The 16,210-nt window shown below is 38.0% G+C and overlaps 1 protein-coding gene across 1 annotated transcript in view; it reads left to right on the top strand.

Annotated features, from left to right (window-relative positions):
- The window catches only part of EFCAB3 (EF-hand calcium binding domain 3), a 209,054-nt gene that overhangs the window by 156,838 nt on the left and 36,006 nt on the right, over window positions 1–16,210 (top strand). The window contains exons 86-93 of the mRNA XM_048212646.2: window positions 94–147; window positions 821–925; window positions 1,814–1,867; window positions 2,459–2,563; window positions 3,074–3,127; window positions 4,965–5,069; window positions 9,957–10,010; window positions 11,564–11,668. Coding sequence (XP_048068603.2) covers window positions 94–147; window positions 821–925; window positions 1,814–1,867; window positions 2,459–2,563; window positions 3,074–3,127; window positions 4,965–5,069; window positions 9,957–10,010; window positions 11,564–11,668 — 636 coding nt within the window. The remainder of the gene's footprint in view (window positions 1–93; window positions 148–820; window positions 926–1,813; window positions 1,868–2,458; window positions 2,564–3,073; window positions 3,128–4,964; window positions 5,070–9,956; window positions 10,011–11,563; window positions 11,669–16,210) is intronic.

Below are 16,210 nucleotides of genomic sequence, written 5' to 3'. Positions count from 1 at the left end.
TGAATTTCTAGATGAATTATATAAAATGTCTTATAAAATTATAGAGTTCCTTATCCTTTTTTCTTTTGACTTGAATTTTACTCTATCTCACAGGAGATGGAAAGGTGTATAAGAAGAGATTACTGAATAGTGTGAAGCTTCTCAAAGGTAAGAATCATGAGAACAGGAACTAAAGTTTGTTATGCTTCTCATTTGCTTTTTTAGATTTCTTTTTTTTTTTTAAGATTTTATTTTATTTTATTCGACAGAGATAGAGACAGCCAGCGAGAGAGGGAACACAAGCAGCGGGAGTGGGAGAGGAAGAAGCAGGCTCATAGCGGAGGAGCCTGATGTGGGGCTCGATCCCACAACGCTGGGATCACGCCCTGAGCCGAAGGCAGACGCTTAACCGCTGTGCCACCCAGGCGCCCCTGCTTTTTTAGATTTCTGATTAGAACCATGCTATGCCATTATTCTACTGGTTTAGTGACACTGAACTTACGCCTCATAACCGACCACTCTTCTTGAGGTGTAACTACATTTGAGGACGTTATTCTTAGTAATGGGGAGCAAGGTTGAGATTCTGATTTCATTTATGTCAATTATCTTTATCAATTCATCACACTTCTCTAATTCTTCTTTTTCATCCATGATTATTTCAATTAAAAGTTATAGCACAATGTTGAGGGAGCATTTTCTCTTCTCAACTCTAGCACTGACTATCTGGGTTCATTTAAATGGCCAGTGTTTCACTCTACACGTAAAGTGGATGCAGACTCAAGGCTAGCATCTTCTAGTTCCTGGACCTACTTGAATTATTTACATCCTCTTCTTTCCTAAGGGAAAAAAGTCAATGTCAAGAACCTGAACACCCTTGTAAAGAACATGGAGATTGAGCTTGAGAAAGAGGACTATCAGGACTTACTGAGCCACCTGCCCATTGATGGTAAGTATTTCAGATACCACTGTACCTCAGGGCCAATCTTAGAGCTTCTAAATGAGGGCTTCTGAAAGGAAAGCTAGTTTTTAATCTCTTTGAAAAACTTATGAAATATTTCAAACATATATCAAAACAGAAAACAAACACCCTGACAAACACTTGCATATCCACTGGCTAGAGTTAACAAATGTTACCATTTTGCCATATTTCTTTCGTATATCTTCCTTCCTTCCCTTCCTTGTACACTTTTTTAAAATAAGATAAAGTTTCATTAATGACTGAATAAGACCAATTTATCTGGATAAAAATGTCACAGAGGCAAAGAGAGTAGAATTCATTAGAAAGAATTTGCTAAGGGGTAAGTCCCAGGCTCAAAGTTCGTGAGTGAGAGGGCTCTTAGATTCAAATGCAGAGCCAGTGGCTTCCCATTAAAAACTTGATGCAGGGGGTGCCTGGGTGGCTCATTTGGTTAAGTGTCTGCTCAGGTCATGATCTCCAGGTCCTGGGATCAAGGCCCATGTCAGGCTCCCTGCTCAGCGGGAGTCTGCTTCTCCCTCTGCCTCCCCCCCTGCTCATGCTCTCTCCCTCACTCTCTCTCTCAAATAAATAAAATCATTTTTAAAAAAACTTGATGAAAACAACTTATAAGAGACCAGATAGCACATCTTTCAGCACAACCAGCACATGCCAAACCAAAATAAACAAATTGTTCTTCTTCCCTAATTCAGGGTTCTTATTCTTAGCTAATAGGAAGTTGGCAGGTGTGGCTAAGGCAGGCCACTGTCACCAGCAAACGTCTGCTGCCCCTACCTGTAGCTTCTAAACTTAAATTTTTCATATCATTTTTCTAAGTCTAAGATTTGGTCTTTGTGCCTGAATTGTCTTTTCTTGCAGAGAATAAAATGGTTGATTTGAATGTGGTGATGGATGATGCAAAAGCTTTTACAGGTAAGAAGTTGTGGTAAAAAGGGAATTCATTATTAACTAAGACCTTAATGCTTTATAGGAAAAAAAAAAAGATGTCTTTAAATAGTAGTTTTCTCTTCAGGCTACTACTGACATGCTAAGTTTAACCCCTACAAATTTAATGTTTGTTCTATAATCTTACTGTTTGATTTGGTATTTTTCCTGAATAGACGTATATTATGTGGAATTTGGGCCAATAATGTTTTCTACTTCACCATTGTTTAAAGAACCATACTGTAGGTGAACTCTGTTCAATCTCAGGGTGAAGCTTTTGTAGGACAGCCAGGAAACACAGTCACTGTGTCAAAAGATCCCATAATTCAGGAAATAATTTGGCATTTGACTTATATCTGGGATTATATATGCTTTTCTTTTGTTTGAATTAAAAGTGTAAATTCTATTTCTGACATGATCTACAACCCACATGTACTCAGAATCTATATAGGTTAACAAGTTTCATTGTCAGTTCGCTCTTCTAAGTAAGCCTATGCCCCATAGTTCAACTTTTTCGTCACTGGAAATCCTTCATCCATTCCTAAAATTCTTATGTTAACAGTTTCCATCTTTCCAAAGGTGAGAAAGTTAATGTCAATAATCTGAGCAATGCAATGAGGAAAATGGGGCTAGTACTTACTGAGGAGGAGAAGAAGCAGCTGCTGAAAACTCTGCCCATTCACAGTGAGTATTTAGCACATCTTTGAAACCCGAATTTATGGTTTTGTTTGTGAAAACTGCTGAAATTATATGTGTATGTCCAGTAAAACCCCTTTAGAAAGCACAGTTTCACAAAAGTAGAAATCCTGTTCTTGTCACTTACATTTTAATATTGAAAATTGGCAACATCTTTCACTGGTCTCCATCATCAAAACTAAATTATCCTCTTCCCCTGGGAGCATCACCTCACCTAAGTCATGACCAAGGGAAAAAGGAAAACCAGGGGAGTAAGAGTAGGAAGGAAAAGGGGAGAAATAGGGAGATAAAGACTTTTTAATTCAATGATAGGTAGATTTATATCAGTGAAAGCTCTGTCTTTGGTTTCATTCTCACTTGAGGGTAAAATAAATAAAATCCTAAATAAGTCTGAAGGGTTTTTCCCCCTGAAATAATGGATGTTGTATTGTCTTTGTGTTGTCTTTGTTAATCTTCCCTTCATTTAATCTCTATTCTTAATTGTGTCTTGTCTTACAGCTGATGGAAAAGTATACAATAATAGATTGCTAAAAGGTGTGAAGGCCCTCGATGGTGAGTAAGAAACACAGGGAAAGAGCAAATAAAAATAAAATCCTCATGTTTACCATTTGCTGTTAAATGTTCCAACTTTGCTTCTTGCCAGTTTTTTTAAGATTTTATTTATTTAGAGAGAGAGAGACCATGTCTGTGTGAGTGGGAGGAGGGGCAGAGGGAGAAGGAAAGAGAGTATCAAGCAGACTCCACTGAGCACAGGGCCAGATGCAAGGCTCAGTCTCACAACCCCGAGATCATGACCTGATCCGAAATCAAGAGTCAGATGCTTAACCAGCTGACCCACCCAGGCACCCCTGCTTCTTGCCAATTTTTTGATCCATTGTTATGGACTCAACTTACCATTTTTCTTTGGGTATGTTGACATTTGGAGATATAAGGAAAAGTATCATCTTACTGTAGGAAGTTCTAACACTGCTTTCTAGTAAGTGCCCAGAACTGTACAGACTGGTTGTTGTTTCAACCACAAGTAGATGTGCCAGTTCTCCCTGTTCACCTCTCATGGAAAACTGAAGGGTGCCTGGGTGGCTCAATTGGTTGAGCATTTGCCTTCAGCTGGGGTCATGGTCCCAGGGTCCTGGGATCGAGCCCTGCATAAGACGCCCTGCTCAGTGGGGAGTCTGCTTCTTCCTCTCCCTCTGCCTGCCCATAGCCCTGCTTGTGTTCTCTCTCTCTGTGTCAAATAAATAAAACCTTAAAAAAAAAAAAAAAAACCTGGGGCGCCTGGGTGGCACAGCGGTTGGGCGCCTGCCTTCGGCTCAGGGCGTGATCCTGGCGTTCTGGGATCGAGCCCCACATCAGGCTCTTCCGCTATGAGCCTGCTTCTTCCTCTCCCACTCCCCCTGCTTGTGTTCCCTCTCTCGCTGGCTGTCTCTATCTCTGTGGAATAAATAAATAAAATCTTTAAAAAAAAAAAAACCTGAAGCAAAGTCCCCTAGATGGGTATTAAGAAAAATATGCTGTCTCTACTCCTTATACTAATTCTGTTATAAACAATTATATTTTTAATTTTTAATTACAAAAATATTTTTAAAACAGCAAATACTATAAGAAAACTATCCAATTCTACCACTTGGAAAACTGATAAAAGAAGTGTAAGTCAAGTCATGGGGATCTAATGTAGCATGGTGACTATAGTTAATAATACCATGTTGTATATTTGAAAGTTGCTAAGAGAGTAGGTTTTAAAAGTTCTCACCACAAGAAAAAAAAAACTTGTAACTTTGTGTAAGTGATGGATGTTAACAAGAATTATTGTGGTGATGACATTATAATATATACAAATACGAAGTCATTATGTTGTACATATGAAACTGATACAATGTTTATATGTCAATTATATGGACTCTGGAAAACAAACTGAGGGTTTCAGAGGGGAAGGGGTAGGGGATTGGGCTAGGCCGTTGATGGGTATTAAGGAGGGCACGTATTGCATGGAGCACTGGGTATTATAAGCAAACAATGAATCATGGAACACTACATCAAAAACTAATGATGTACTGTATGGTGAATAACATAACAATAAAAAATTGAGATATATATATATTTTTTTTTAATTTTTAAAAAACTGAGAGTCCCCCTACCTCCCACCAATCTCATCCCTCCCCATAAAGGTAAATACTGTTTACTGTTTACCTTTTTCTCAATGATTACCTTTCTCAATTTTTTCCTACTTTCAACAGACATATCTAAATCTGGAAGATATATATATTAATAGTTTCTTTGTGCCCTTGTGGTTAACCCTCCATTTGGGATTTATGATGCATGGCCATGATTAGCATTTTTCACTCTTAAGCACCAATATTCATGTTTTTATTCCATACCCTTCTTTCCTAAGGACCAAGAGTCAAACTCAGAAGGGTGAAATCCGTCATGGAAAACATGGGGACTAAGCTCAAGGATGAGGAACTTGAGGAACTAATGACCCAAGTACCAATTGATGGTGAGTGTTATGGGCATCATTATGCTCTTCAGAGAAATAGTGAACCCTTCTATCAGAGCTGCTGAAAATAGCCTGCCTTTATAGTATTCAATGAAATAAATGTAAATAGAAAGACTTAATCTTGACTCATTAGGAAATACTATCTCCAGAAATGCTTTTTAAGAGATACGTTGGAGATACTACTTGTAAAATTCAGCCATGCCTGGGAAAGGCACACATATAAGTCACTGAAAGAAAAGTGACCTTTTTTTTTTTTTTTACTTCATGTATAGGGGAACTTGTTCATAAGGGGACATTTAAGAGAAAAATTAACAAAGTGAGAAGCAAATGATGAATTAGGAGAGAATGGTTGTAAGGCAAAGAGCTAGTACCCGAAAGGTAGAAAAAGCCCTCACACATTGATAGAAAACATATGGAGAGTACAAAAATAGCCAAATATACAAATAAATAATTCATAAAAGAGGAACGTAAGTGCCCAGTAACATATGAGAAGATGTCTAACCTCATCAATAATCATGAAGATATAAATAAAATACAGTATTATTTTCACTCATTGGACCGGCAAAAATTAGCAAGATTGAGAACATCTACTTCTGGTGAGGATATGAGGAAAGGGACTCCCTGACACATTTCAGATGAGCGTTACCATTGCTATATGTCTTCTTGGAAAAGTCATTTGGCAGTATCTATGGGGGAAAAAATTCCCTTTTCCCTGGTGAATCCAGCCTACATGCCTCGTCTATAGTACATAGCATTTCTTAGTGCTGAGGCCTGGTCTTTGTTCTGCCACTAAATTGCTAACAAATAATTTAACCCTACTGAATGTTAGTTAGTGTCTTCATATGTTAAATGGGAAGCTGAACTAAATTATTTTCTATGGTCACTTTTTGCTCTGGAATCAATACAGATAATACATGTTAAGTACTTAATGCAGTGTCTAGAATATTCAGTAAATGTTTGTCATGATGATGGTGGTAGTGGTGCAGATAACGGAGAAGATGGAGAAGATGTTCAAGAAGAAGAAAAGGAAATTCTATGACCTATAAATTAATTTTGTCAATTATAAAAATATAAGTCCTGATAGAATAAATATTTGTTTACTAATTATGACTTTATATAAATAAATAGGTAATATGCAACTAGAGCATTTTCTAAGAAATCACTGGGCTCACTGTCTTCCTCCTCCACTACTCCTGTTCTTATTCTTGGCAAATTCACTACCTTCCAAATAGATCAGGGCTTTTGACTTTACTGTGCAATAGACGCCTTTGACAGTATGATGAATGCATCACTTCTGAGTATATTTTTAAATGCATAAAACAAAATATGTAAGATTACAAAGAAACTAATTTTATTATAATACAATGTATAAAACATCAAAGATATCAATTATTAGTACCTATTAACATATTTAACAAGTTCTAGTAGATCTAATAATTACTAGAATTTTAAAGCAGTGATGAGCATAAGCAACTTTTCAATACATTTGCAACAACTACCATATAATATGAAAATGTCAGTACTTGTATTAGTAACAAAGTCATAGGTTTTGCTACTACTGTGATTTGTTGCCTACACTAATAATTGAAGAAAATGCTAAAATTTAAGTTAAGTTAGTTAAGTTAAAATTAAGTTAGAAAATAAAGATGTACAGTTGACCCTCAGACAATGTGGGAGTTAGGGCACCAACACCCTGTGTAGTCGGAAATTTGCATGTAATTTTTTTACAGATTTTATTTATTTATTTATTTATTTGAGAGAGAGATTATGAGCAGAGGGGAAGGGTAGAAGGAGAAGCAGATTTCCTGCTGAACAGGGAGCCCAATGTGGGACTCGATCCCAAGACCCTGGGACCATGACCTGAGACCTGAGCTGAAGTCAGACGCTTGACTGACTGAGCCATCCAGGCGCCCTGCATATAACTTTTGACTCCCCAAAAACTTAACTACTAATAGCCTACTGTTGACTGAAAGCCATACCAGTAACATAAGTCAATCAACACATATATAATACATGTATCATATATTGTATTTTTACAATAAAGTAAGCTAGAGAAAAAATGTTACTAACAAAATCAAGAAAAAATACATTTATAGAACTGTACTGTATTTACCAAAAAAGCCCACGTAAAAGTGGCCCTTCACGGTTCAAACCCATGTCATTTAAGGGTCAGTTGTATTTTTTTTCCATCCAAGCTCAAGGACTCCCTGAATTCTATCATTAGAGCATCCATAGACCCCAGGTTAAGAAATCCTGATTAAATCCTAATTAACTCCTGTTATAAGTCACCCATCCAACATCATGACCTCCTGTCCTTGACCTCTCCCATTTCACTCATCTTTTACTCCCATCCCTTTAATTGCTCCTCACACGGTGATGACCTAGACCTTGTCCTCACCTAATACTTCATCACCCCCAATATCTCTATATCATCTACCTACTCTCTGACCTTTATCCTTCCAGTTTATTTACTATGCAGACATTTCTGCCATAACACAATGTAGGGATGCCTGAAAAAAAAACCTTTCTGTAAAATTAATATTGCCCACTAAAGTGAGCTCATGCGGAAAATTGAAGCAGCCCACTCAAAATGTGTGCCACTGTGTAACCAGAACACTAACAAAAGCAGCAATTGATACTGTGTGAGGAAGCTTAGACACCGCAGGTAAATAGCTCAGAGTAGCTGGAGACTATTAAAAAAGAGTACAACACATATCCACAAGGAAAGAGCTGAAAAGCTGGCCTGCAGTTCTGAAATAGTGTAGATGAAAGTAGAGCCCTGAGCCAGTGAACCGGGTTCCCCTTCCTATATTACAGGCATTTTTAAAAAATTTTTTTACTAAAATAGAGCTGAAAAGGTCCCTGCTGTAGCCAACCCAGAATTTTTTATTTTCCTTCTGACATTCATAATTCTAATTCTTTCACTTAGGAAAAACCGTGTGTGAGCTAACACACCTCCCGCGTTGCTCTGACATTATTCCATCCAGCAGCCGAATGTGGTGCATCGGTTCTATCGAGCAGGTTCTGTAGCAGAACAGAGTGCAGAACTCCAGCTCTAGCTCCTTACCAGCCACATGGGGTTCTCCGCTCCCATGGTGGGCTGGCCCTTCCACTTGTGCCCTGGATCTCATTTCCACCTGCTTTCTCAAAGACTGAACTCCTGCAATTTCCCCCTTTCTCTCCTGCATCATCAATTTCTCCCTCTCTACTCTCTCTCTCTCTATAGATGCCACCGACTTGCAGATCATGCTTTCCTCTTCCCCTCGTCCCCCGCCGCTACCCCTCCACCTCTTAGTTCCTCTTCACAGCAGAACCTCTCAAAACATTGTCATTACTTAGCATTGTATGGTGACTGATCATTGCCACACTTGTGAATGAGCGCAGCATAATGTATAAACTTGTCAAATCACTATGTTGTGCTCCTGAAACTAATGTCACATTGTGTGTCAACTATACTTCAAAAAAAGAAACCCCAAACTTGTGCTTTCTTTTTCTCTCCACTTCCTCGCTCCCATTCACTCTCTAGCACTCATTCCCTGCCACGGAACTGAACCAGCTCTCAATCTTCAGTGACCTCTATCTCTTGCCAATGTTCATGGTTAAGTCTCTGTTCTTATTTTACTTAACATCTCAGCAGCGTTTGACATAGTGACTGACCCCTCTTTATTAACACATTTTTTTCTCCAGACTTTTGAAGCCCCATACTTACCTGGTTTTCTTCTTTCCTCACTGAGAGCTTCTCAGTTTCCTTTTCAGTTTCTGACTTTTTCCTCTGCAAGATTTCTAAATAATGAAGTGTCCAGGACTAGACTCTTGGCTACATCTTCTTCCTAGGAGATTGCTAATAGTCACGTAAAGAACTATGGTTGCAACCATAGCCCAAGACACCAGTATCTCCTTCCTGGGCCACTGAAACCGTCTCTAGTCCCCATTCCTCCAGTTTCCCCATCTTGCACACATCAGCCAGAATAATCTTTTGAAAGTGAAATCAGGTTAAATTACTCCCCTTCTTCATGGCCTCCAATGACATTCCATTGCAACCAGAACAAAATCCCAACTTTATCATCAGGGCCAACAGTGCCCTTCATGATTTGGCCCATGTCACACCAGCCTTTTCTCTGCTTCTCAATCATAACAAAAAGCAACAATTGATATTGTGTGAAGAAGCTTAGACAGCCCAGGTAAATAGCTCAAATTCATCCCCATCTTAGGGCTGCCATGCGTACTGTTTTTCTAATTGGAATGTTCCTCCCCTAGTTCTTTACATGACTATCCTCTTCTCATCATTCAGGCCTCAACCCAAATAGACCCTCCTCAGAGAGGCCTTCCCTGATTTCCCTTTCTAGAGCACCCTACATTACTCTTTATTGTATAACCCTATTTTAATTTGGTAACATCTTTACCTCAAATGATCCTTTTTGTTTTGTTTACATGTTAATTGTCTGTTTCCCTCTGCTAGATGTACACTCCTTGACAGCAAGAACTCTGCCAGCTGGTTTACTTTTGTATCCCCAAAGCCTAGCAAAGTGCCTGGCACATAGAAGCTACCCCCTAAATATTTGTTCATTAACTGACCACATAAAAAAATACTCAGGGTCAGTTTCATTTTTCCTGTCTCCCTGTACTTACCTATAACAAATCACTTCTTAATTTAATCTTACTCCGGTGGTCTCTAAAGCAAAGAAAAAAGGGAGATACAAGAATGATTCATTATAGATTGAAAACTTTCTTCATTTCTAAGATAGCACTATTATCTCTGAGGATAAGTCTGTAAAATGCTAAAGAAATTTTAAGGAAAAACTGCCATATTCTTCTGGTCTTCATAGTTTCAGGGGTCTCAGTAACAACAGCTTATCTGATTCTGAAGTTTATTCCCTTGCCTTACAGGTGATAGAACAGTTGGTCTGAATGATTTGATGGATGCTGTCGGTTGCATCAAGGGTAAGTTGCAAGCTGAGATGAAAGGATATTATAAATAACACCTTAATATTTCACAGTTGGTGGAGGGAAGTATTTCCCCTTCATATATGTTTAAATTCTTTCATATGTGTTCCGTTTTTATGGATGCTTCTGAACTTGGGTAAATAGTAATTAATATGTGTTTATATATCAATACCCATGATATTCTCTGAAATTTTCCCCTAAAGAGTTTTTCAACAGAGTACTAGGTATCAAGGGCCAAAGAACTATTCCTTTTCCCCCACGAACCCCACTCCCAGGAATTTATCCTCTGGAAATAATTAAGCTGAATAAAAGAAAAAAATTCTCTGCCTAAAGCCCTTCAGAGAAATTTGAAAGAGCCTAAATATCTAACAGTATAGGAATTACTACATACACCATGGCCTGTTGGGCTAGTGGGATATCTTGTGTTGAAATGTTAAGTGTAAAGATTATGTGGCAATTTGGAAATATGTTAATGATGTAATATTAGGTTGGAAAAGCAAAATACAGAATTGTATGTATATTAGATTTTCACACAATGAAAGTACAGCCTTATTGTCAAAGGCCGGAAATGGAATATGAAAAACTACGATGATTTTTGTGGTAGAGTAGTAGAATTATATTTCTCCCCTTTGTTAATCTTTAATGTTGTTGCATTGTTTTTATGATGAATGAGAAAAAATTACTTCTGTGTTGAAATGAATAAAAATCTTGGAATGCATAATGATCAGAGAAGCAAACTCCAACCAAATATTTTTGAATAAAAATAAACATTTAAAACCTGGTCTATAGGGGCGCCTGGGTAGCGCAGTTGTTAAAGCGTCTGCCTTCGGCTCAGGGCGTGATCCCGGCGTTCCGGGATCGAGTCCCACATCGGGCTCCTCTGCTGGGAGCCTGCTTCTTCCTCTCCCACTCCCCCTGCTTGTGTTCCCTCTCTCGCTGGCTGTCTCTGTCAAATAAATAAATAAAATCTTAAAAAATAAAAAAAAAATAAAATAAATAAAAAAATAAAACCTGGTCTATAGAAAAACATTGAATTTTCAAGTAGGGTAGGAGGAAGAGTAAAAATAAAACCAAATCTCTGTATGCAGCTTAATTTGCTATGGATTTTGCAGTAAGTCACCAGGCAGTTCCTAACCCATGGTGTACTTTCTTTTTTGTAGCCACCAGAATTAAAGACACAGGACTTTTTTCTTTCTTTCTTTTTCTTTTTTAAGATGTATTTATTCATTTGAGAGAGAGAGAAAGCACAAGCAGGAGGGGCAGGGAGAGGAAGAAAGAATCTCAAGTAGGCTCTGGGTGCAGACTCTGCACTGAACACAGAGCCTGACACAGGGCTTTATCTCAGGACCCTGAGATCAGGACCCGAGCCAAAACCAAGAGTTGGATGCTTAACCAACTGTGCCACCAGGCACCCCAACACAGGACTATTTTCTAACCTTTCTGTTAATTCTGGGCATATGTGGGCAATCATATATATAAGTATAGATAGCATTTTTCATCCTTTATAGATAGTGTAATATTTCTACAATTTATTTCTTAATTTTTCTAAGGAGAGGTGATTGATATCCAGGACTTAGACAACTTTCTAGCATGTGAGGGGATCAAGCTCACAGAAGAAGACATGAAGGAGCTAATGTCTCATTTGACTGTTAATGGTGAGGTTTTTAAAAATTCTCTTGTCTTCCCAGAAGTGTGTCTTTGTTATCCTGTATATAAGATCCTCAGAAATGATCCTTGTCTTTTTCTTTTAAGATTTTATTTATATATTTGAGAGAAAGAAAGCGCAAGGGGGCGGTCAAAGGGAGAAGCAGAATCCCCACTGAGCAGGGAGCCCAGTGCAGGGCTCGATTCCAGACTCCAGAATCATGACCTGAGCCAAAGGCAGATGGGTAACCGACTGAGCCACCCAGGTGCCCAATCCTTGTCTTTTTATCACCTACAACAATGCTTCTCAAACTTGAACATGCATATGAATTACCTGGGCATTTATTAAAATGCAGATTGTGATTTGGGTCTGGGTTGGATCCTGAAAAATTCTGCATTTCTAACAAGTTCCCAATGATGCCAATGCTGCTGGTCAATGGGCCACACTTTGCCTATGAAGGTCCTAAAAGATGATGAAATAAAACATTAAGATTGTGCCCGGCCTTTCATTTCTTAAGTCACAAGTACAAGCAATATGTTAATTTGTACTTGCGGGCAGGATTCCAGCCCAAAAATAAGAACGAAAAATATTACAGTAATTGAAATTAAAAATAAAAATGAGTATTAGGGAGAGATACACAAGAGGAAGCAAGGAAGTTAAGCGTTCATTGATTTCATTTATGTTTGCTCTTTTGTTTGTTTATTGAGATTTTTATTATTGTTTGTTGAATCTGGCTACAGGACTTATCTGCTGACTGTTCTGTTTTATAGCTACTTTAGTCTTTTTTTATTTCTACTGCTTTCTTTGATGTTCTGATACCAAAAAAAAAAAAAAAAAAGTAATCTGGGAGCACTGGGGAGTAGCATTTCTTACCATAATGCTTCAGTGATGTTGCTCTGCACCTCTGACCTTGAATGTATAAGTTTGTATATTGATTTATTTGACCAACAAATATTTATTGATCATTGAATATGTGCAGGCACTATACTAGGTACAAGGAATATAAGAATGAAACAGCGAGTACAGACTTGGTTTTCTCTGCTAAGCCTAACTGAAAGTAGGAATTAAAACACTGAACCAATATGTTTCACAAATCCCAGTTTTAAAGCAATAAATTTGAACCTATTCTTTGCAAACATCACTTTCTGTTCTCTCCAGTTTGCTCTTTCTTCTTACTCACCTAGACTTTCTTCCTCTCCTCTTTCCAATAGAGAAAAGTCTCACACCTCCAAATCCATTACTCTGGACCTGATCATCTCCCACTTCATTGAAAATTATTTTCTAAATTGAGATATAACTGACATATAACATTATATTATATTTCAGGTGTACAACATAATGGTTCAATATTTTTATAAAAAATCATTTCTTCCATAATTCCTTTCCAATACACTCAATTTCATCTCTTTCTCTCTACTCTGCCTTTGAAGAGGCACATAGTCCCCCACTCCTCTTAAAGACTAACCTTCAGCTGGTTCTTCTGCCTCATAATTATGATCATTCATCCCTCATTCCTTTCTCAGTCTGCTTTTTAATTGTCTATAGGAGCCACTTCTGCTTCCTCACTTCACATTCTCTTTGAATTCTTGCAATTGGCTTCCCCACTGCAACTCTACTGAAATAGCCCTCAGAATCTGAACTCACTAATGATTTCCTTTGCCATCCTCACTTATTCTAGCTTCCGAACATGGGAACAATCGAGGGTTTATTTCTATCTTCTCAGTTTTAATTCCTTCCCTACCTTGATTATATCACTCCTTCATCGTTGCCTCATTATCAGCTCTCTATGGCAGCAGTTCTCAAATCACTGTCCAGGGGCACCCCACTCTTTTGGGAGGTCCATGAGATTGAAACTATTTTTAAAATAACACTAAGACAGTATTAGCCTTTATCATTCTCATTCACTCACAAGTGTACAGTAGCTTTTGTAATAAGCTACATGATATATCCACACATGATATATCTGAGAAACCTATTAAAATATTTCTTTTCTGGGTGATTGGGTGACTTAGTCAGTTGAGCATCAGACTCTTGATTTTGGCTCAGGTGATGATCTCAAGGTCATGAGATCGAGCCCCATGTCAGGCTCGCATTGGGCATGGAGTCTGCTTGAGATTCTCTCTCTCCATCTGCCCCTCTGCCCTCCTGACACACTCTCTCTCTCTCAAAAAAAAATAAATAAATAATAAAATATTTCTTTTCTGACTACATAACTCTATAAGGCCAGATTTTCTTCAACCAAAAAAAAAAAAAAAACATATCACAGCAAACTAAATGCAGAAACAGACTGAGAATCCCAGCTGTCTTGTATTAAGCCAGACATTAAAGAGATTTGCAAAAATGTAAAACAATGCTATTTTAGCTTAGGCTGCTATAACAAAAATACCATACGCTGGGTGGCTTATGAACAACAGAAATTTATTTCTCACAGTTCTGGGGCCAGAAGTTCTGAGATCAGTGTGCCAGCAAGGTTGAGTTCTGGTGAGAACACTCTTCTGGGCTACAGATTGTCACCTTCTCATGGTATCCTCACATGGCGGAGAGCACAGGGCAGCAGGCTCTCTCCTGACCCGTAGGGGCACCAGTCCCATTCTCATGAGGGTCTGCCTTCAGGATCTCATCCTGTCCTAATCACCTCCCCGAAACCCTGCCTCCTAATACCATCACATTGGAGACAGAATTTTAATATACGAATCTGAGGGGACACAAATGTTCAGTCAATAACACTACTTTACCCACCAAATTTTAATACCTTAATTTTTTCATTTTTCAATTGATACATATTTTTCACTAAAAAGTATGTTAACATGTACTGGATTTATTATTGCTATTTTAAAACATTTTTTAAATTTCTCAGTTTTAATATCTAATATGATAATTAAACACACATAATAGCTGTAACTCACATAAACCTCTTAGAGGGCCTCGAAAATTTTTAAGAATGTAAAGAAGTGCTGAGACCAAAATGTTTGAAAACATTTGTTTTCTGGATTATGCTTTGTCACTACTGTGTTTCCAGGAGGCTGCTAAATATTTTCTCCTTTCTGTCCCACCGGCACCTTAAACTTTTCTTGTGGGGAAAGAGTGGACATTTCCTTAAACACCAGATGCATACAGTTGAGTTAATCAAACTCAATAGTCATGGCACACTATCATCATTGATCCATGATGGACCCCTTGTGTTTCATTTTATTATTTTCCCCCTTTACCTCCTACTTCCATTCCTATTTCCTTCCCCCCATCATATGTACATTCTCTATTATACCTAATGTATGTTCTTCCAATATACCTTCCTCATGTTTATTGTAGATATATGTGTATCCCTTTAAAAATTCAATGTGTGTGGTTTCTAATTTCCTTAAATGGTATTGTGCTATAAAACTCATTCTATTTCTTTTTTTCCAATCAACACTTTTAACAGCCTTATTGAAATACAGCTCACATACTAAGCAATTTATTAAAGTATATAATTGAATAGTTCTTAGTACTCACAGATATGGGCAACTATCACCACAGTCATTCTAGAACATTTTCATCACCTAAAAAAGGTGCTATGTGTATGCAGAAGGTGCTAAGGGAGCATTTAGCCAAGACCGTGGTTTTCTGGAGAAGACCCTAAGCTGAACAAGTATGGGAAGATCATTCCAGCCAGAGAAGTGTACACTGTATCCTCAAGAGTGACAAGTACACCACCTCAAATGTGTTGGTTCTCAAGAAATCCTTGTTAGAAGAAAACACAGAACAGGTCCTTCCATACCTATTCCAACTCTGAGCAATTGGCCAACATAGTCTCTTCATATATTTTGTTTTAATGTCATCTGAGTTTGAAAAAAAAAGATGCTGCCAGATTTGAGCGCTGGTTCTTCTTGTAATATCCCTTCTCCACATGTAACCTTTGGAGTGTCATACCTTGAAACACAGAAAAGAGGAACCGTATTGAAGAAGTAGAGAGATTTGTCTCACTAAAGATTTATCCTTTCTTATCATACTCACCTGAGGGAAAAATGAATCCAGTTCCCAATCAAACCAGTTTCTCTAGTTCTTCTAATTCATGTGAAAAGTTCCAACCTGCCATGCCACTTTAATAATTTCACAACTTTTATCAGTTTTTATGAGTTACTTATTTAAATTCAATTGATTAACATATAATATATTATTAGTTTCAGAGGTAGAGTTTAGTGATTCATCAGCTCATATAACACCCAGTGCTCATTACATCACATGTCCTCCTTAATGCCCATTGCCCAGTTACCCCATTCCCCACCCACTTCCCCTCCAGCAGCCCTCAGTTTGTTTCTTAGAGTTAAGAGTCTCTTATGGTTTGTCTTCCTCTCTGATTTCATTTTATTTCATTTTTCCTTCCCTTCCCCTATGAGCCTCTGTCTTGTTTCTTAAATTCCACATATGAGTGAAATCATATGATAATTGTCTATCTCTGACTGACTTATTTCTATTAGCATAATAACCTCTATCTAGTTCCATCCATGTCAGATGTGGGGAAAGGGGAACCCTCTCACACTGCTGGGGGGAATGCAAACTGATACAGCCACTC

This window comes from Ursus arctos, unplaced genomic scaffold (assembly GCF_023065955.2).
Source record: "Ursus arctos isolate Adak ecotype North America unplaced genomic scaffold, UrsArc2.0 scaffold_24, whole genome shotgun sequence".
In the NCBI taxonomy this organism is placed as follows: Eukaryota; Metazoa; Chordata; class Mammalia; order Carnivora; family Ursidae; genus Ursus; species Ursus arctos.
This window is presented reverse-complemented; position numbering and strand designations above follow the sequence as displayed.